This window comes from Xenopus laevis, chromosome 8S (assembly GCF_017654675.1).
Source record: "Xenopus laevis strain J_2021 chromosome 8S, Xenopus_laevis_v10.1, whole genome shotgun sequence".
Classification (NCBI taxonomy): Eukaryota; Metazoa; Chordata; class Amphibia; order Anura; family Pipidae; genus Xenopus; species Xenopus laevis.
Window position 1 is genome coordinate 87,593,056 of NC_054386.1, and position 21,619 is coordinate 87,614,674.

The 21,619-nt window shown below is 38.5% G+C and overlaps 2 protein-coding genes across 6 annotated transcripts in view; one reads left to right on the forward strand and one right to left on the reverse strand.

Annotated features, from left to right (window-relative positions):
* The window catches only part of LOC108700312, a 782,191-nt gene that overhangs the window by 8,783 nt on the left and 751,789 nt on the right, over positions 1-21,619 (reverse strand). The gene's annotated exons all lie outside the window — the stretch shown is intronic.
* arhgap5.S (Rho GTPase activating protein 5 S homeolog) overlaps positions 1-21,619 on the forward strand; it is a 43,401-nt gene that overhangs the window by 2,089 nt on the left and 19,693 nt on the right. For 2 of the 5 annotated variants that reach the window (XM_041574046.1, NM_001375358.1), the window contains exon 2: positions 13,956-17,833. In XM_041574046.1, the coding sequence (XP_041429980.1) occupies positions 14,132-17,833 (3,702 nt within the window). In that variant the 5' untranslated portion in view covers positions 13,956-14,131. 5 annotated transcript variants of the gene reach the window in all.

Below are 21,619 nucleotides of genomic sequence, written 5' to 3' on the forward strand. Positions count from 1 at the left end.
CAGGAGATTTTCATTTTAGCCGGCGGATGGCAGAACGGGGAGATTAGTCGCGACGAAGAAGAGGAGATTTGTCGCCTGGCGACTAATCTCTCTGAATCTGCCCATGTGGCCAGACCCTTAGGGCAGAGACAGATTCTGGGAGATTTAGTCGCCCGGCGACCAATCGCCTCATCTTCGAGCCTCACTGCCGGCTAGAATCTAAATTGACGGCGGGATGGCACTCGGAGTGCTTCGTTTTCCGAAGTTGTCTCACGAGGAAACTTTAGCCGACTTCAGAAAACAAAGTGCTCTGAGTGCCATTCCGGCAGCGATTCCGATTCTAGCCGGCAGTGAGGCAGTTCGGGTAGATTAATCGCATGAAGAAGAGGCTTTTTGTCGCCCGACGACTAATCTCCCCGAATCTTGTCGTCTGTCTCTGCCCTTATCTGTTGTGTATCACTTACTGTATAACCTGAGGCCATTTTAACTTTGCAATTATTTTCGCCATCCACTTGTTTTCCTGGGAACCATTTCTTCTGATGATGGTCATCAGCCACATAGTCTGTCTAGTCTCACTATTGATCTGCAAAATGATGCCTCCCTCTCGTGGTTTGTAATAGAGTTGCCTCCACACTTTACATGGAATTATGCAAAAGCCAATTGCTTCATCTGCTAAATGGGGATCATCTACAGTACTATTGACTTTCTGTTTGTCATCTACCGTACTGTTGACTTCTACCTGTCATTATCTAAAGCAAGGCTAAGTTTAACCCTCCAGCAAATCTTTATGGCCCCAGCCTGCATAAGAGCACCAACAATTTATTTTTCTGAAATTCTGACATTATTTTTAATGTGCAGCGTTGCATAACTTGCTGGCGCAATATAAATAAATAATCATGATGATTATCATATGAGAAATAGTCAGTTTGCTATGGGTAATACTGTGCAATGAAATTTTATGCAACCACCAGCCCACAATAGCTTGCTGGATCAGAAACTTTTATCTGATGATCTTCCTTCTCTGGGTGCATGGGGTATTAGTCTATATGTATGTGAGGCTGCAACTCTTTTCAGACGTCCTAGTACATTGCCTGAGTAAGAGTAAAATTAAGATGGTTTGGCCTGTGGATGGATTGGTCATGAAACAGGCAAGTCAGCCCATGCATTGCTGCTCCATTGCTGGTGATCTGCGACAGTGTTTTCTGTCCAAACAACCACTGGAGATTTGTAATCCCTTTCTTTGTCCCCCCCCCCCATCCCAAAACCATTCTCTTTTTTTCTTAATGGGATTATGTCATTATTTTTATGATGTAGTTTTCATTTCTAAATTATACTGTTTACACTGCATATAATTCACTCGCTATATACCATTTCATTCCTGAACCAGCAAGTGTATTTTTTTAGTTGTAATGTTGGTGTGTAGGCGCCACCTCAGGTCATTTTGCCTGGCCATGTGCTTTCAGAAAGAGCCAGCACTTTAGGATGGAACTGCTTTCTGGCAGGCTGTTATTTCTCCTACTCAGTGTAACTGAATGTGTCGCAGTGGGACCTGGATTTTACTATTGAGTGCTGTTCTTAGATCTACCAGGCAGCTGTTATCTTGTGTTAGGGAGCTGCTATCTGGTTTCCTTTCCGATTGTTCTATTTTAGGCTGTTGGGGTGGTGGGAAGGAAGGCAGGTTATATCACTCCAACTTGCAGTAAAGAGTGACTGAAGTTTATCAGAGCACAAATCATATGACTGGGGGCAGCTGGGAAACTGACAATATGTCTAGCCCCATGTCAGATTTCAAAATGAAATATAAAAAAATGTTTGCTCTTTTGAAAAATGGATTTCAGTGCAGAATTCTGCTGGAGCAGCACTATTTATTAACTGATGCTTTTTGAAAAAAACAAAATTTTTTTCCCCACGACACTATCCCTTTAAAGGCAGCTTGTCTGCCCCCAGTTTCTTTTTAGCTGCAAGATCTTTCTTACCCAGCAGTTGAACTCTTTCTCTAGTCCCCACTGATTGCTGTAATTGTCTAGACCAGTGCTGTCCAACTTTTTATGTCTAGTGGGCCAAATATTTCTCCTACCACAAGTTAAAGGGCCAAATACTATAAAAATGATAATTTCATATAAAGTAGTCTGTGGATCACTTGAGCATTCAAATCCCTTGAAGAGCCACATTTGGATATCTGGCCTTCAGTTGGACAGCTCGGTGTAGGATATAGATAATGTCCTCAACACCTTCCCCTTCATCCAGATTGTGTGCTGTCTGCAATTTGTTTTGAACATTCTACTGCAAGTTGTAAAATGAAAGCAAATGCAGATATAAATTGTTGGCTGTTACCAACTGCCCTTGTTAGGTTAGTACCAATGTTTGTAAATAAATTGTTCAAATTAAGTTTTGGAATCTAAAAGTCACGGATAATCGATGTTCCTGTCTTGGGCAAAGGGATACATTTCATTGTCGTGTGGTGCATGTAAAGGGGGACATTATTTTGCTGCTTAAAGGACCAGTAACACAAAACAAACGTTTTTAAAAATTAGGTTCTTTTTAAAGAAAAAATAAAACCACAACAGTTTTCACTTGTAATACGCAAAGCTTTTATTAAGAAATTACTTACCGATTCTCTGCTTGCACTCCTCTTCCAAAACGGCGACGATCCGTCGTGCGGCGCTCGATTTCTCCTCCCTGGTTATCTCCTATAGAAGGCAGGGAGGAGAAATCGAGCGCCGCACAATGGATTGTCGCCCTGTCGCCGTTTCTGAAGAGGAGCGCAAGCAGAGAATCGCTAAGTGATTTCCTAATAAAAGCTTTGCGAATTAAAAGTGAAAACTGTCTTGGTGGTTTTTTTTCGTTAAAAAGAAACAAATTTAAAAAATAAAAAAAAAATGTGTTATTGGTCTTTTAATGAATTTTCATAGGGAAATGCTATGCATGGTAGTTTTAATGGATAAGTAAACCTTTAGAATAAGTGAATGTAAAATTGATGAGGGGACTATTCTAAGAACTTTTGTGATTCACATTCATTATTTATTTTCTTTTTATTCATATTAACAGTACATGTATCCCTTAATATCTTGGAATAAAAAGAAAATAAATAATAAATGTAAATGACAAAAGTGCTTAGAATAGCCCCCTCATCAATTTTACATTCACTTATTTTAAAGGTTTACTTATCCTTTAAGCAATTTTGCACTGTTAAATCTTCATTGCTTGGGTGATGTTGTCATATTGCTGATGGTAGTGACAAATGCTTGAGAAGCTCTTGATTGGGCAGTTTCAGGAATCTGACATAGAATAAAAGGATGATGATTTGTTACTCCCTTCTGTTTTTGCTCCATATGCCATTGCCCTTAAAATCTCACGGACCAATGTTAGAAACGGAAATGTCTTCTGTGGCCAAATTATGTTTATCATTCGCTCTACCAGTCTATGCAATGAAGGAATACCCACTTCTAAAGCTCTATTTTTGTAGAATGTTGGATTTCTGTTTCAACACATCATCAACAAAACTGTTGTTAGATCTCTCTTGTTGCCTTGCTTTAGTCTGACACCTGTAATGTTGAAAAGTTGGTACTGCTGGACTTAACTCCGTTACTGTTCTCTAGGAATGCTGTTAATCACCAGGATTACTCATATTTGACTCATTTTTTTCTATTGATAGTAAACAGCAGATGAATGACGTGGTGAGGTTTTGGAGTACAGGGAGAAGGGAATATTGGGTTCTGGTGAGTTTCAATAGAAGACCTCTTGAATCCTCTTTGATGTTCGTTTAATAGTTGCGAAAGTTAAAATAAACTATTGTATAATCATTTGGGAGGCATAGAGGAGGGGCAGGCAATATATGATTGACAGCTAAGACTTTTAAATGAGTTTATAAAAGGTATGGTTGTTTTAAAGAAAAAAAGAATCATTTGCAAAGGACTTTCATTATAAAGCTTTTTATGTCTGGGTGACCGTCCACTTTAAATAATGAAAAAAAAATAATGAAAATTCCCTGTGTGGGGAATATACTTTTTAAAAATTGTGAAAAATTTGAATCATATGAATTTTTTGGACTTTTCCATCCTCTGGGTATAATGAATCCCAACAATTTGAGCAGAACTAAACCTTAAAACTAACTTAAGTTAAAAAACCCCTATCCCCCTACCCTACATAGACCCCCCTCCATCCTCCCGCCCAGCCTAGCTGCTACCCCAGGCAGATGCCCCTAACTCTTTACTTACCCCTCCGTCCATCTTCAGCTGCTTCGGTAATCTTTGGAATAAGAGCGGTGCTTCGGCAATTTCTGTGAGTTTCTGCGCATGTGACAGAAAGTTGCTCTAACTGCACATGCGCCGCTACGTCGGTCTCATTCTGAACGTTACAGAAGAGAAGAAGATGGCTGCCATGAACTCCGCTGGACAGAATCTGCACGGAGGAGTAAGTAAAGAGTTAGGGGCATTTGCCTGGTGTAGCAGCTAGGCTGGGGAGGAGGGGACCAGTGACATCAAAAAAATGTTTTCAATAATTAATTTGTATATAAGGAAAAAAAAACACCAAGACATATTTAACTTTAAAATCACGAAGTCTTTAAGAAATAACTTATCGATACTCTGCTTGCGCACCTCTTCAGAAAAGGCGACAGGGCGACGATCCATCGCGCGGCGCTCAATTTCTCCTCCCTAAATCTCCCCTTAATAAAGACTTTACAATTTTAAAGTTACATTTTTTTTTTCATTATATACTAATTTTTTAAATTTTTTTATGTTACTGGTCCTTTTAAAGTAGTTTATTATGAGGCTAATGACAGACGTGGGTGGCTTTCTTCACTGGTGTATATTATTCCAAGATAAAGATAATAATGTGAAAATAAACATAGTGTATGAGTAACGATGAGTACTGTCTTGAATTTTTTTTGTGCTTGGTTGTATAGCAGAGCCTCAACAAAAGTAGGTTGAATACCAAACTGATTCAGAATCTTTAATGTAAAGTTAGATCATGTTTACTGAACAATAAGGATTTGCCCATATCCTGCAATTATTGCTTGAATTTGGATTTTGGAATCTTAGGGCAAGGCCAGGCGTTTTTGCGGCTTTTTTACGTTGCGTTTTTTAAAAAAGAACAGCCAGGTGTAAATACGCCACTGAAACCACATGCGACCGTCAACATGTGTTTTTCAGCACGTAGGATTCTTTTCCCAACATGCACTTCTCATTGTTCTCATTTTTCTCATTGAGAATTTGGATGCCATATTTAAAATAGGCTGCGTATTAACACAAAGTGTTGTTTCAAACGTGCAGATCCCATAGAGTCTATTGATTTGGTAATTTCTTGACGTATTGGCGTTTCTACTAAAAAACATAAATGCTTTTTCCCAAGTCAGGTCTACCTAGTTTTGAGGACCGTGTGCACCTTGGTGTATTTGATTGTGTCTTGTTCTAGAGTACTGTTTCTTTTTCCTAACATTGATCTTGTCAAAGACGCTGACAGTGATTGATGGGTGGATACAGTTTTCAGACCCAAGCCACCAATGGGTGTTCTACTTAAAACTGCATGAAAGGAACCGATATGTTATGTAGTTTATTACAGCCATGTTTATTTTTCAATGAAAGCTGAACTAAATTTGTGCATTTGTCTCTTCTATAATATATAAAGGAGGTACTCTTTAAGGGCCTTATTTATCAAAATCCGAATTTTTCTGAATATTTAAAAAAAAAAAAAAAAAAAATAGACAAAACTAGAATCCATGACTGGACTTTATTAATTAAAAAAGCTTGATTTTATCAGATCAGAGACAAACTGGATAAAATGTAGCGAAAATTTAAATCGTACGTTTTTTCCGGATTTTATTCCGAATCGCTAGATTTTTCTGGCTTTTTCCCTCGAAAAGTCAGAATTTTTGCCCAAAATAGTTCGATTTTGGAGCTAAATCTAGCACAGACCTCAGAAACGTCCAAATATTTTAGGGACCTCTCCTATTGACTATACAACCCCGTCAGGTCTGAGATGGAGGGTTTTCGGTTTTGGACTTGGATTCAGTTCGGGATTCAGCCTTTTTCAGCAGGATTCGGCCGAATCCTTTAGCCTGGCCAAATCAAATCCTAATTTACATATGCAAATTAGGGACGGGAGTGAAATCGTGTGACTTTTTGTCACAGAACAAGGAAGTAAAAAATGTTTTCCCCTTCTTACCCCTAATTTGCATATGCAAAACCGAATTAGGATTCGGGGTGTTCGGCCGAATCTTTCGCAAAGGATTCGGGGGGTTTGGCCGAATCTTTCGCAAAGGATTCGGGGGTTCGGGCAAATCTTTCGCAAAGGATTCGGGGTTTCGGCCTAATCTTTCACGAACAATTTGGGGGTTCAGCCGAATCTAAAATAGTGGATTCGGTGCATCCCTAAAAGTAACTGAAATTTTTCAAGTTTTTGTTTTTTTTGCTTTCGGTGTTTAAAAAAATAACCCCCTAAGTGTATCTAAATCTGAGACTCGCTGGCAGTTCTGATGAGGCCCAATGTCACTCTATCCTTTCATTACTGAAATATTTTACTACTGTTCTGTAGTTATATTAGCAAAGATACCTATAGTTGTCATTTTGTTGCATTGCCACAAATGGTTATAAATGTTTTGAACTATTTTTTTTTTTTTTGTCAATTAAAATCTAAACTACCAGCTGAAGACCAAATACATATTGAAGTTAATAGGAAGATCCACAGCTTGCCCTGAATGGGCAGGTATCCTGTATAATAGGAGTCTTTCTGCATGGGGTGGTGCTTAGAATAAGGGACTTAAATATCTTTAGCAACGTGTTTCTTTCTTTAAATGAGTGTTGAGAATGCTGCTTTCATGGCCACCTTCAACAAGTCTTTTTTTAATAAAAAAAAAATTGACCAATCAGTTACAGATACCATGTGTACAGAATATAAGTAGCCTCAGGCTCTAAGCTGCTCCTGATTTAATGCGTTTCTGCTTTTAAGTGCTTTTCTTGCCACATGATTATATGTCGGCTAGTTTCCAGGTAAAAATGGGATTTGCAGCTCTGTTAGGGAAAAAAGCCAGCCTTGGCTGCAGTGTTTTGCTTAAAGCAAGGTAAACTTGATAATTATCTTTAATTACAAGACAAAAATAAGCAGCTTCTTTACATCATTTATACTTTTTACAATTTTCTCTCTTTCCTTACAAATTGTTTGTTTTGCCTACTGTTTCCTAACCTGTGGTTTCTCATTATGTCTGTAGAAGTGTTCCACAATGTCAGAGATTGAATAAATAGCTGTGTGGTCACATGGCTCAAAAACATCTTGATTCAGACAAAGATGTGGATATTTGGTAGGGATGCACCAAATCCACTATTTTGGGGTTCGACAAAATCCTTTGTGAAAGATTCGGCAGAATACTGAACTGAATCCTAATTTATATACGTGCACTCCGCAGAAATGTTTTTACCTCCTTGTTTGTGTGATAAAAAGTTACGTGATTTTAAGGATTCAGTTCAGCAGGCACAGGGATCCATGCGAATCCTGCTGAAAAAGGCCGAATACCAAATCGAATACTGGATTTGGTGCATCGCTAATATTTGCACTTAGATGAGCAATTTCATCATGCTGTCATTTGATTGCATCAGATGCTTTTACTTCCACTGCTTTTACTTCCACTTAAAGGGATACTGTGATGGGAAAACATGTTTGTTTTTTTTCAAAATGCATCATTTAATAGTGCTGCTCCAGCAGAATTCTGCACTGAATCCATTTTTCAAAAGAGCAAACAGATTTTGTTATATTCAGTTTTGAAATCTGACATGGGGCTAGACATATTGTCAATTTCCCAGCTGCCTGCAGTCATGTGACTTGTGCTCTGATAAACTTCAATCACTCTTTACTGCTGTACTGCAAGTTGGCGTGATATCACCGCCTCCCTTCCCCCCTCCCCCAGCAGCCAAACAACAGAAAAATGGGAAGGTAACGAGATAGCAGCTCCCTAACACAAGATAACTGCCTGGTAGATCTAAAAACAGCACTTAATAGTACTGTTCTCTGAATGCAGAAATCACGAAAAATTTGTGATTTGTGATTTTTTATTTTATAAAATCGGACTTTTAAAAAAAAAATTTTTTTCAGAATTTATTAAACCCCGAGGATGGAAAAATCCAAATCTGAAAATCCGGCATCTCAGACCTGTTGAGGTTGCATATAAGTCAATGGGAGAAGTCCCAATGGTTTTTTGATGTGCGCTGGGTTTCGTGCAACACCCCGAAGTTTTCGGGTGAAATTTCCTAAAAAAAAATCGGTAAAATCTGATTTTTCACCACAAATCGAATTTTCTGGAAAATTTAATAATAAAATAATAAAAATCGTTCGACCATTCGATAGTCGAAGTACTGTCTCTTTAAAAAAAACTTCGACTACCAACTTCGCCACCTAAAACCTACCGATGGGGACCTTCCCCATAAGCTTTCTAAGCTTTTTTTTGATCAAAGGAAAATCCTTCGATCGATGGATTAAAATCGAACGATTTTTACTTTGATCGTTCAGTGCTGTCATTCAGTGCAGCACTATCAGTTTGCACCCTTCTGATTCACTTTTGACTGTTAGGGGGTGACTGCAGCTGTGGTAAAGTCTTCATTGAATGACATGGGACCAGTAAGCTGGATGATCTAATACGGATACCAGTAAATCACACAGAGACCAGAGCTGGGTGGATAACAGTGGCCACATCTTGTTTATTATCTATAAATATAACACATACATAGTAATAACTGTAAATGTGAACCTAGCCTGCCAGAATAATAAATCCTACACACAGCCACCCACCCACACACACCCGGACTGAGAATTAAAATAGGCCCTGGCATTTCAGATACACAGAGGCCCAAATAGCTCCCACCAGCCCACTAAATACTGACTTTCTATGGGACCTTATAGCAGCCCCTCTGTCATTTGCAAGAACGCACAGATTGCCAGTCCGGGCCTGCATACATATATATACACATACATACATACACACATATATATAACAAACAAGGGAAAGTTGTGCTCACCACTATTTTTTAAAACCATTAGGCGGGGGTGCAATGAGGCTGTGACCACAAAATATATATAGACAAATACAAGAGTCCTCTGCACTCAACCCATTATCAATATATTTAAGACAGCGACATTTTGTGCATACTGCTACTAAAAAATGCCTTACCCTTTAAACAAAACAGGGATTGTTTGTCCATATATTGCAATATATTTAAGCTGGCCAACTACGTCAAAGTCATCCCATATCTGGCCAGTCCTATGCTCAATTTTCATCTGATTCATTAAGAATTCTATTGCTTAATTATACATTTTACAAAGGGACTAAGTTTTACCTGCAACTTACTAGTATGCGCTGAAGACTGGGGCTACGGTGTTACAAGACTCAAAGAATCAATTGGGACAGTGTCTTACACCTTTGTGATTTCCAGCCCTCAAAGTGCTTGGAATTTCCCCTCCCTTGACTTTATTAGCAAAGACCTGAACCCTGCTGGTGCACTCATCAGTCAGGCAGTTATCAGATAGGTGTTAAAACTCTGGGGAAACTCCCTGTGTGCCATCAGCCTTACCCCTTGAATTGCTAATATTAAACTGCTGCTTGATTAAAAGCCTCAGAAACACCAAAAAAATTAGATTTATATGCATTTTCTGCACACTGGAAAATCGGTCTGTTTCATAAGCTCTAATGGCGATGGTGTATTGTAAGATTTGTCGCCATGGTTAAATCGTCACTACCATGGGTGACAAATCTCCAGAAAATTCCACCCCCTTTGCAAAAATTTTCAATTTAAATGGCAAATTAGGATTCGGTTCGGTATTCGGCCAAATCTTTTGCGAAGGATTCAGCCAAATCCAAAATAGTGTATTCGGTGCTTCTCTATAAGGAACCTAAACAAAATCCATCTGTCCTGTTCATTGTCACCATAAAGGGGTGGTTCACCTTCAAGTTAACTTTTAGTATGTTATAAAATGGCCACTTCTATGCAACTTTTCAATTGGTTTTCATTATTTTCGATACTTTTTGAATTATTTGCCTTCTTCTTCTGATTGTTTCCAGCTTTCTAATGGGGGTCACTGACCCCATCTAAAAACAAAATCTGTGTAAGACTACACATATTGTTATTGCTACTTTATTGCGCATCTTCTATTCAGGCCTCTCCTATTCATAGTCCAGTGTCTTTTTCAAATCAGTGCATGGTTGCTAAGGTAATTTGGACCCTAGCAACCAGACTGCTGAAACTGCAAACTGGAGAGCTGCTGAATAACAAACTAAACTCAAAATCCACAAATTATAAAAAATGAAAACCAATTGCAAATTGTCTCAGAATATTACTCTCTACATCATACTAAAATTTATTCATTTAAAGGTGAACAACCCCTTTAAACCCAGGGATATTTAAATGCCCTTCTCCCAGCGACTGCTTCTTTTTCACTTGAATGGGAAACTTACTGCCTTTGACAGACTATAGCTCTGGCATCAGTCGATACCCATATTGCAAAGCTACTGTTTCGCCTTACAGTATTGCTTACTGTCTATAAGTGTAGCCCTCTAATATCTGATGTCTCCATACATGGATACACTAGTTGGATCACATTAGTAGGGTACACAAGGTTGATGTAATTTCTAGGGATGCACCGAATCCCCTATTTTCGATTCGGCCAAACCCCCGAATCCTTCACGAAAGATTTGGCCAAATACCGAACCAAATCCTAATTTGCATATTCAAATTAGGGATGCACCAAATCCACTATTTTGGATTCGGCCGAACCCCCGAATCCTTGGCGAAGGATTCGGCCGAATACCGAACCGAATCCGAACCCTAATTTGCATATGTAAATTAGGGGTGGGAAGGGGAAAACATTTTTAACTTCCTTGTTTTGTGACAAAAAGTCACTCAATTTCCCTCTCCGTCCCTAATTTGCATATGTAAATTAGGGTTCGGATTCGGTTCGGCCGGGCAGAAGGATTCGGCCGAATCCGAATCCTGCTGAAAAAGGCCGAATCCCGAACTGAATCCTGGATTCGGTGCATCCCTAATTCAAATTAGGAGTGGGAAGGGGAAAACATTTTTCACTTCCTTGTTTTGTAACAAAAAGTTGTGCGATTTCCTTCCCCACCCCTAATTTGCATATGCAAAATTAGGATTCGGATTTGGTTCGGCTGGGCAAAAGGATTCGGCTGAATCCAAATCCTGCTGAAAAAGGCCGAATCCTAGATTCGGTGCATCCCTAGTAATTTCTGTGCTGACAATAATGGAGTTTTGGTTCCATAATGCTCCTATCTATTTACTATGTGAATCACATAACTTGTCGCCAAAAGTTTAAAGTTACCCGAATACATAATTACCCCTGCTTTTTTTCTAAATGCAGTTATTTTTGTGGTCATGCAGATCTGTGATTCACTCTCAAGAGTAGAGTGTCTCCTACATTTACCTACATAAATGTTTTTCTTTTTTTGTAGGCATTTGACTATGCGTTGTGCTAAATGGAAAAGGCTGTGACAAAGAAGTGAAAGCTGATCTTCAGCTGGCATTCTGTCTGTCGTTCATGGTTACAGGCAGCAATGCTTTTTATTTTTGGCCATGTAATCTTCTTGGGACTGATGAGGTTACTTGTTTTCGGCATCACCGCCTTAAATTAGTATGCCAGGCAACTGCCATACGTTCTATGTTGGCATTTAAAGGACTTTAAAAAAACATTATAAGTATGCTTAAACAAGAAAAAAAAAAAAAGAATATTCATCTCTTATTGGAAGTTTGCACTGGTTAATCTTTTTTCATCCCTGTTTGTTGTGCTTTGTCCATGTGTTCTCATTGTATTAATACATAAATACTGACTTCTGTCTAAGCTGTTGATATATGAACAAATGAATGCATGCAAAATCAGGCTAGTTCTGCAACAGACAAAATCCCTTGTGTCCTAAAGGCTGAATCATGTCTTTAACATCTTGAGTGCCGTGCAACATAAATTTAATTGGGACTTGATTTATGACACCATATAACATCATAGGCTGTATATAGTTTTTTAGTATGCCAAGTGTTAACTGATAATACATAATCTCACAGTGAACCTCGCTGTTTTTTTCCCTCGGTGATGCTAAAATACTTTTTTTTAAGTTGGATCAGGTATTGGATTCGTTATCCGGAAACCTTAAATCGAGAAAGCTTTGAATGATGGAAGGACCATCTCCCTTAGACTCCATTTTATCCAAATACAGGTATTTTATCCAGAATGCTCGGGACCTGGGGTTTTCTGGATAAAGGATCTTTCTGTGATTTGGATCTTCACACCTTAAGTCAACTGGAAAATCATGTTAACATTAAAGAAACCCAATAGGCTGGTTTCTCTTCCAATAAGGAATTATATATAATGATTAACTATATGTTAGTTGGGATCATGTATGGTTTTGTTATTAAAGGTATGGTTTTGTTATTACAGAGAAAAAGAAATTAACTTTAAAAATTTGGATAAAATGAAGTCTATGGGAGTCAGCCTGTCTGTAATTCAGAGCTTTCTGGATTTTTCTTAAATTATTTCCTTTTTCCTCTGCAATAATTAAACAGTACTTTGTACTTGATCCAAACTTAATTAATCGTAATTGGAAACAAACCAGCTTATTGGGTTTTTATTTAATGTTAGCATGATTTTCTAGTAGGCTTTACGGTATGGAGATCCAAATTATGGAAAGAACTGTTGTCCAGAAAACCCCAGGTCCTGAGTATTCTGGATAACAGGTCCCATACCTGTACAAACATTTACTAAGGTTAAATTCAGATTGCATTTTATTTATTTGCTAGTGCTGCAATCAGAAAATGGCAAGCCCAGCATTCATTCAAATCCTGCAACACTTATAAGTATGCACACTGAATGCTTCTAATATACACGTGGGGGTCTGCATTTATCTGAATTAGGCTGCATGTATTTGAATCAGCTGATAAGTAAGTGCAGCCTGTAGTTTTTAAATGTATTAAGGATTAAATGGCACACCCTTGGAAACTCTGCTAAAATCTTATGAGACCTTATGGGTACGTGACTTATTATCCATAATGCTCGGCACCTGATGTTTTCTGTCTTTTGGAAATTTGCATCACATGCCTTAATTTTATTTAAAAATGAATATAAACCTTAAATAAACCCAATACGATTATTTTACTACCAATATGGGTTGATGTTCTCTTAGATGGAATCTAGTACAAGGTACAGTTTTATTGTAATACAGGAAAAAAAGGAATTATTTGCTTAAAATGGAGACTATGGTAGATGTGCTTCCACAATTCGTAGCTTATCCCTCACATTATATTTATTATACATCTACCTTTACAGGGTATGTCTGCAGTGATGTTTTAAAATTAGCTTTAAGGGATGCCTTACAATACAGTTAAGTTATGTTCAAACTGTTTTTATTTACTGCCCTGCTGCTATTCTGGGGAGGGGGTAACAATCTCTTTTATAATCAGATAGATAACGTAGCAGGTGTTGGGGTGAAAACAGCACGTTTTTCACGACAGTTGTCTGCCGAAAAATCATAAGATGTACGATCGTTCAAATCCCACTAATCACTCGATAATTTTGAAGGATTGGTCGGATTTTGCTAAAATCGGTTGTTTGGCAAGAAGAATCGTCGTGTCTATGTGGAGCTTAATGGCAGTTTCTCTGCCTGCCATTTGGAGCATGTTCAGTGAAACAATCCGCTACACACATGGGTGATGCATGCCTTACTGGATTATTTGCTGAACTTTATTTCTATTTTCTATGGTTCCATTTTGGTTCTCATGAAGTGATAGCAGACATTTTCAGTAAAAAGGGATACCATATTTTATTTTAAATTATGATAAATCTGAACATCACAGAAAGGTATGGATGTTAAGCCAGAAGTGTATTTGCATTATCTAGATATTTTATCTATTCCAGTAATTTCCTTCTATATTCTGTTTGAATGTTTGACTATATTAAACTTATTGCAAATCTTTTTGTCCCCGTTTTTGCAGACCCATTGTCTTCTGTTACAACTGAAGAAGATTTGCTTTAGCAATGGAGGAAGTGAGAACACTATGAATAAATTTTCCTGGTGTCTGCCGCACCTTTTGAAAGATGATTGGAATCCAAAAAGAATGAAAAGTATGTCCAGCTACGTAAATGCGCTCAGAGGGGTGAGAGGGGAGTGATGATGGCAAAAAATAAAGAGCCCCGTCCACCATCATATACCATTAGTGTTGTTGGATTGTCTGGTACTGAGAAGGATAAAGGCAATTGTGGAGTTGGAAAGTCTTGCTTGTGCAACAGATATGTTCGTCGAAAAGCTGATGACTTCTATTTGGAGCATACCTCTGTCCTCAGCACAATTGACTTTGGAGGGCGTGTTGTCAACAATGACCATTTTTTGTACTGGGGTGACGTAACAGAACTTGGTGAGGATGGAATTGATAGTAAGTGCCACATAATTGAGCAAACTGAGTTCATTGATGACCAGACCTTTCTTCCTCATCGGAGTACAAATCTTCAACCCTATATAAAAAGAGCAGCAACTACAAAGCTGCAATCTGCCGAAAAGCTAATGTATATCTGCACGGATCAACTTGGCCTGGAACAGGATTTTGAGCAGAAACAAATGCCTGAAGGAAAACTGACAATAGATGGATTTGTGCTATGCATTGATGTTAGCCAAGGATGCAACCGAAAGTTTGATGATCAACTTAAGTTCATCAACAACCTTTACACACAATTGGCAAAAACAAAAAAACCCATAATTATTGCAGCAACAAAATGTGATGAATGTGTGGACCATTACCTGAGGGAAATACAGGGATTTGCATCTAACAAGAAAAATCTGCTTGTAGTAGAAACATCAGCACGAAATAATATAAATGTTGAAACCTGTTTTGCAGCACTAGTTCAAATGCTGGACAAAACAAGAAGCAAACCTAAAATTATTCCATACTTGGAAGCCTTTAAAATACACAGACAGACTGTTATCTCTGCTTCTGATAAATTCGATAAGCTTATTGTACAAACTGTACGGGATTACCATGCAGTATGGAAAACGGTGAGTAATAAGTTGAAAAACCATTCTGATTATGAGGATTACATTAATTTGGAAGGAACTGTAAAGGCAAAAAAAACTTTCTCAAAACACATAGACCAGCTCAAACAAGAACATATTCGAAAGAGAAAAGAAGAATATCTTAGGACATTACCAAGAACTCTTAACACATTGTTGCCGAAGCTTGAAGAGATTGAAAATTTAAGTTGGGCAGAAGCTATTCAAGTTTTAGAAAAGCGGCCTGATTTTAGCTTATGGTTTGTGATGCTGGAAACGGTTCCTTGGGATCAAACAGATCATATTGACAAAGTAACCGACAGACGCATTCCATTTGATCTTCTTTGTACTTTAGAAGCTGAGAAAGTCTATCAAAGCCATGTTCAGCATCTTGTCTCTGAAAAGAGGAGAGTAGAAATGAAAGAGAAATTCAAAAAGACCCTTGAGACAATACCGATCATTTCACCTGGTCAGCCATGGGAAGAATTAATGTGTTTTGTTCTTGATGATGAAGCCTACAAGTTTATCAGCGAGTCTGACAGAGTTGATGTTTATCGCAAACACCAGCGAGAATTGATTGAAAAAGCCAAAGAAGAATTTCAGGAGATGCTCTTTGAACACTCTGAACTGTTCTATGATTTAGATCTCAATGCTACTCCCAGCACTGATAAAATGAGTGAAATTAATGCAGTTCTCGGGGAAGAGCCAAGGTACAAAGCTCTTCAGAAACTTGCCACTGAACGAGAATCCCTTCTCCTTAAACACATAGGTTTTGTTTATCACCCTATTAAAGAAACCTGTCTTAGTGGTCAGAGCTGTATGGACATTAAAGTAGAGCAAGTTCTTGCTAACAGTCTTCTGCAGTCTAATCTTGGTCGTATGAACTTATATCAAGACAGTACTAACCTTGATAGGCTTAACCTCCTTATTCTTGGCAAAGATGGTCTTGCACAAGAGATGACTAATGAGATAAGGACACAATCAACAGATGACGAGTTTGCATTGGATGGAAAAATATACGAATTAGACCTAAGAACAGTGGATGCAAATTCCCCCTATCTTTTAAGCCAATTACATGTCTCTGGTTTTAAACCTCATGGTTGTTTCTGCGTTTTTAGCTCAATTGAGTCACTTAATTTTATTGGAGACTGTATTGGCAAGATAAGATGTGACGCCCAGATTAGGAGAGAAAAGGATATTGCCAGCCTTCCGTTTGCATTAATTCTTGCTAACCAGCGAGACATTGCCAGCAAAAACCTGCCAATTTTGAGGCATCAAGGACAGCAGCTAGCAAATAAGCTTCAATGTCCATTTGTAGACATACCTACTGGCACATACCCACGTAAATTTAATGAAACTCAAATAAAACAAGCACTAAGGGGGGTACTGGAATCTGTAAAGCACAATTCTGATATTGCTAGTCCAGCTCCTACAATCAAAGAGTTTTCAGAAGCTGACTTAAGGATTGTGATGTGTGCCATGTGTGGAGATCCATTTAGCGTGGACCTCATACTTTCTCCTTTTCTTGATTCCCGCACTTGTAGCGCTGCTCAGCCTGGCCAAATCAACTCCCTTATGCTTGATAAAATTATAGGTGATAAGCGTAGACGGATACAGATTACTATACTGTCTTACCATTCCTCTATTGGGGTAAGAAAAGATGAGCTTGTTCATGGATACATTTTGGTTTATTCTGCTAGGAGGAAGGCGTCTATGGGAATGCTACGAGCGTTCCTTTCCGAAGTTCAGGACACAATACCTGTGCAACTGGTAGCTGTCACAGATAGCCAAGCAGACTTTTTTGAGAATGAGGCCATTAAAGAGTTGATGACTGAGGGTGAGCACATTGCTACTGAGATTTCCGCAAAATTCACTGCTTTATATTCTTTATCTCAATATCACCGTCAAACGGAGGTTTTTACACCATTCTTTAGTGATGTATTAGAAAAGAAAACCTCAATTGAAAACTCCTACCTTGCAGAAAGCACTAGGGAGGCAAGCCAACCATGTGAAAACCTTTTTACTCATTTACCGCGGGGGAATTCTCCAGCATACATCTGTTATCCAGATTCAGAAGATGATACTGAAGCGCCACCACCGTATAGCCCGATTGGAGATGATGTTCAGCTTTTGCCAAAATGTCCATTGGACAATGAAGGGAATGAGTATCCCATTCATAGCACTCCACTTAACTGTCATGACCATGAGCGCAACCATAAAGTGCCTCCACCAATAAGACCTAAGCCTGCTGTACAAAAGCCCAGAGTAAATAGACTGGACCCAAACCTTGTGAAAACCATTGAAGCTGGTATTGGCAAAAACCCAAAAAAGCAAGCTTCACACACTCATCTAACACATGGAGAAGATCTAGATGCTTCAGATAACTATGCGGAGCCAGCAGACACAATACACAAGCCAAAAGACTTCAATGATACATACGCAATTCCAGACGATGGTCAAAACCATGGTAGTAGATTACGTTGGTTTTTCACCCCACAAGGAGATGAAGAGAATGGCATTCCAGAACGAGTTCCAAGAGGCCAAGTAGAAAGAAGGCCTTCAAAATATAAGTACATGTCTAAAACTCTGTTCAGTAAGAGCAAATCGTACCGCTATCGGCGTGCGCATTCTGATGCTAGTGACGAGGAGGCTCTTACTGCAAAAGAACGCAAGAGGAAACCAAAGCACAGACCTAGTGAGGAGGATCCATTGCTCTCCCCTGTTGACAGCTGGAAAGGAGGCATAGATAACCCAGCAATCACTTCTGACCAAGAACAGGAGGAAAAAAAAACAAAGAAAAAGGCAACTAAAGTTAAAGAAGACAAGAAGGTAGGTTATTTTCTGCAGATACCATATTGCTTTGTTTTTGTCTGATCTTGAGACGGTATTGTTTTGTTTGACAATTTGAATTAAAATACAAGTATGGGATCCGTTATCCGGAAGCGCATTATCCAGAAAGTTCACAACTACGGGAAGGCCATCTCCCATAGACTTTTTTTTTTTAAATCAAATTATTCACATTTTTAAAAATGATTTCCTTTTTTTCTGTAATAATAAAACAGTACAATTCTACTTGATCCCGAACAAGATATATATATAATACTTAATGGGTTTAATGTTTAAATTATTTTTATTATTGCTTAAAGGAGAACTAAACCCCCCCAATAAGAAAAGCCCCTACCTAATGTTCTAGATAGTCCCGCCCCCCCCCCGTTTCCCCTCCACATAGTTTGTTACCCCTAAAATTGCCCCGAAAACACTTTGCTCACGTATAGATGCAGAGTAAGCGCAGCAGAGCTCATGGGAGCCAGCTTCCAGATGTCCAGTCTTCTTCAGGCCCTCTTCCTTCCCTTCGGCAATTTCCGGCACTTTTGGAGCATGTGCAGTTGCTACGTACCGGAAGACTGCTCCAACTGTGCATGCGCCAATACGGTGCTCACTTACAGAGGAAGACGAAGATCCAGAAGATGATGCCCATGAACTCCGATGCGCTTACGCTGCACCGGTACGTGAGCAAAGTGTTAGGGGCAATTTCAGGGGTAACGAACTATGTGGGGGGAAGCAGGGAGGGCAGTAGGTAGGGGCTTTTCTTATTGGATGGTTAGTTCTTTAAAGGAATACTATACCCCCAAAATGAACACTTAAGCAACAGTTTATATCATATTAAGTGGCATATTAAAGAATATTAGCAAACTGGTATATATATTTAAAGGGATACTGTCATGGGAAAAAAAAAAATTCAAAATGAATCATTTAATAGTGCTGCTCCAGCAGAATTCTGCACTGAAATCCATTTCACAAAAGAACAAACAGATTTTTTTATATTCAATTTTGAAATCTGACATGGGGCTAGACATATTGACTATTTCCCAGCTGCCCCCAGTGCAGACAACATAATGCTTGCTAGGGGGCATTCAGTGGGGGAGTCAAAATGTGTATATGTATAGAAGTACTGTCTGGTAAGAAATGTAGGTGTGATATGGAATATGGTCTTAATTTCTTTAGTTAAAATAAGAGGTTTTCTATTTCAAAGTGATCATTTATATGTAATTGCAGATAAAAGGACCAGAGTAAATGCCTGTTTTGTTAGTTTTTTTAAGAGGTGAACAAATTTCCTACAGGGATGCAAGTGCAAGTCAAACCACAACATTTTGTGCTTCCTACTTCTCTAAAGTATGGAACCTGTTATCCAGAATGCTCGGGACCTGGGGTTTTCCGGATAACGGATCTTTTCATAATTTGGATGCTCATACCTTGTCAACTAGAAAATCATGTAAACATTAATTAAACCCAAAGAGCTGGTTTTGCTTCCAATAAGGATTAATTATATCTATGTTTCGATCAATTACAAGGTACTATTTTATTATTACAAAGAAAAAGGAAATCATTTTTAAAAATTTGGATTATTTCATTATAATGGAGTCTATGGGAGACAACTATTCCGTAATTCGAAGCTTTTTGGGTAACAAGTTTCCGGATAATAGATCCCATACCTGTACTTGTATGAAGGAACCTTACTACAGTGGTGTGAAAAACTATTTGCCCCCTTCCTGATTTCTTATTCTTTTGCATGTTTGTCACACTTTAATGTTTCTGCTCATCAAAGCAAACCACAGTGAGAGCCATTATCCACAAATGGCAAAAACATGGAACAGTGGTGAACCTTCCCAGGAGTGGCCGGCCGACCAAAATTACCCCAAGAGCGCAGAGACAACTCATCCGAGAGGCCACAAAAGACCCCAGGACAACATCTAAAGAACTGCAGGCCTCACTTGCCTCAATTAAGGTCAGTGTTCACGACTCCACCATAAGAAAGAGACTGGGCAAAAACGGCCTGCATGGCAGATTTCCAAGGCGCAAACCACTTTTAAGCAAAAAGAACATTAAGGCTCGTCTCAATTTTGCTAAAAAACATCTCAATGATTGCCAAGACTTTTGGGAAAATACCTTGTGGACCGACGAGACAAAAGTTGAACTTTTTGGAAGGTGAGCGTCCCGTTACATCTGGCGTAAAAGTAACACAGCATTTCAGAAAAAGAACATCATACCAACAGTAAAATATGGTGGTGGTAGTGTGATGGTCTGGGCTTGTTTTGCTGCTTCAGGACCTGGAAGACTTGCTGTGATAGATGGAACCATGAATTCTACTGTCTACCAAAAAATCCTGAAGGAGAATGTCCGGCCATCTGTTCGTCAACTCAAGCTGAAGCGATCTTGGGTGCTGCAGCAGGACAGACCCAAAACACACCAGCAAATCCACCTCTGAATGGCTGAAGAAAAACAAAATGAAGACTTTGGAGTGGCCTAGTCAAAGTCCTGACCTGAATCCTATTGAGATGTTGTGGCATGACGGTTCAAGGCGGTTCATGCTAGAAAACCCTCAAATAAAGCTGAATTACAACAATTCTGCAAAGATGAGTGGGCCAAAATTCCTCCAGAGCGATGGAAAAGACTCGTTGCAAGTTATCGCAAACGCTTGATTGCAGTTATTGCTGCTAAGGGTGGCCCAACCAGTTATTAGGTTCAGGGGGCAATTACTTTTTCACACAGGTTTGGATTTCTTTTCTCCCTAAATAATAAAAACCCTCATTTAAAAACTGCATTTTGTGTTTACTTGTGTTATCTTTGACTAATAGTTAAATGTGTTTGATAATCAGAAACATTTTGTGTGACAAACATGCAAAAGAATAAGAAATCAGGAAGGGGGCAAATAGTTTTTCACACCACTGTATATAACATAAAATAAAAATTTGTACCTGATTTACTTATACTGTAACTAACTAAAGTTATAAATATTTTTTTGTGCTTCCATAGAAATAGTACAAGTATGGGGTTTCTTATACAGAATCCAATATCCAGAAAGCTCTGAATTACAAAAAGTCCATCTTCTATGGACTTTATTTTTATCAAATCAAAAATGTTCCTTTTTTTTTCAATTGGTTTTTGAATTATATGCCTTACTCTTCTGTCTTTTTCTAGCTTTTAAATGTGGGCAGCAAAAAAAACAAAACTGCTTTTTAGGCTACAGTGTTACTGTTTTGTTACAAATTACAGGTATGGGATCCTTTATCTGGAAACCAATAAATCCAGAGAGCTCTGAATTACGGAAAGGCTGTCTCCCATTCCACTCCATTTTATAAAAAATTTTAAACTTGATTTCAATTTTCTGTATAATAATAATAATAAAACAGTACCTTGATCCAAACTAAGATATAATTAAGGATGCACCTAATCCACTATTTTGGATTCGGCCGAACCCCCGAATCCTTCGCAAAAGATTAGGCCGAATCCTTCGCAAAGATTCAGCCTAATACCAAACCGAATTTGAATCCTAATTCACATATACAAATTAGGGATGGGAAGGGGAAAACATTTTATTACTTCCTTGATTTATGACAAAAAGTCATGATATTTCCTTTCCTGCCCCTAATTTGCATATGCGGATTCGGCTCGGCCGGGCAGAAGGATTCGGCCCAATCATACGTATTCTATACAAAGTATTGCCAGTGTATAAAAACAAGTTAATCTTTGCTATATGTTATCTATCTCTAAGTGCTATTTCATATAGTAGTTTCGAGAAGCATTTGTCTCCCGGTTATAGTTTCCCTTGATTAC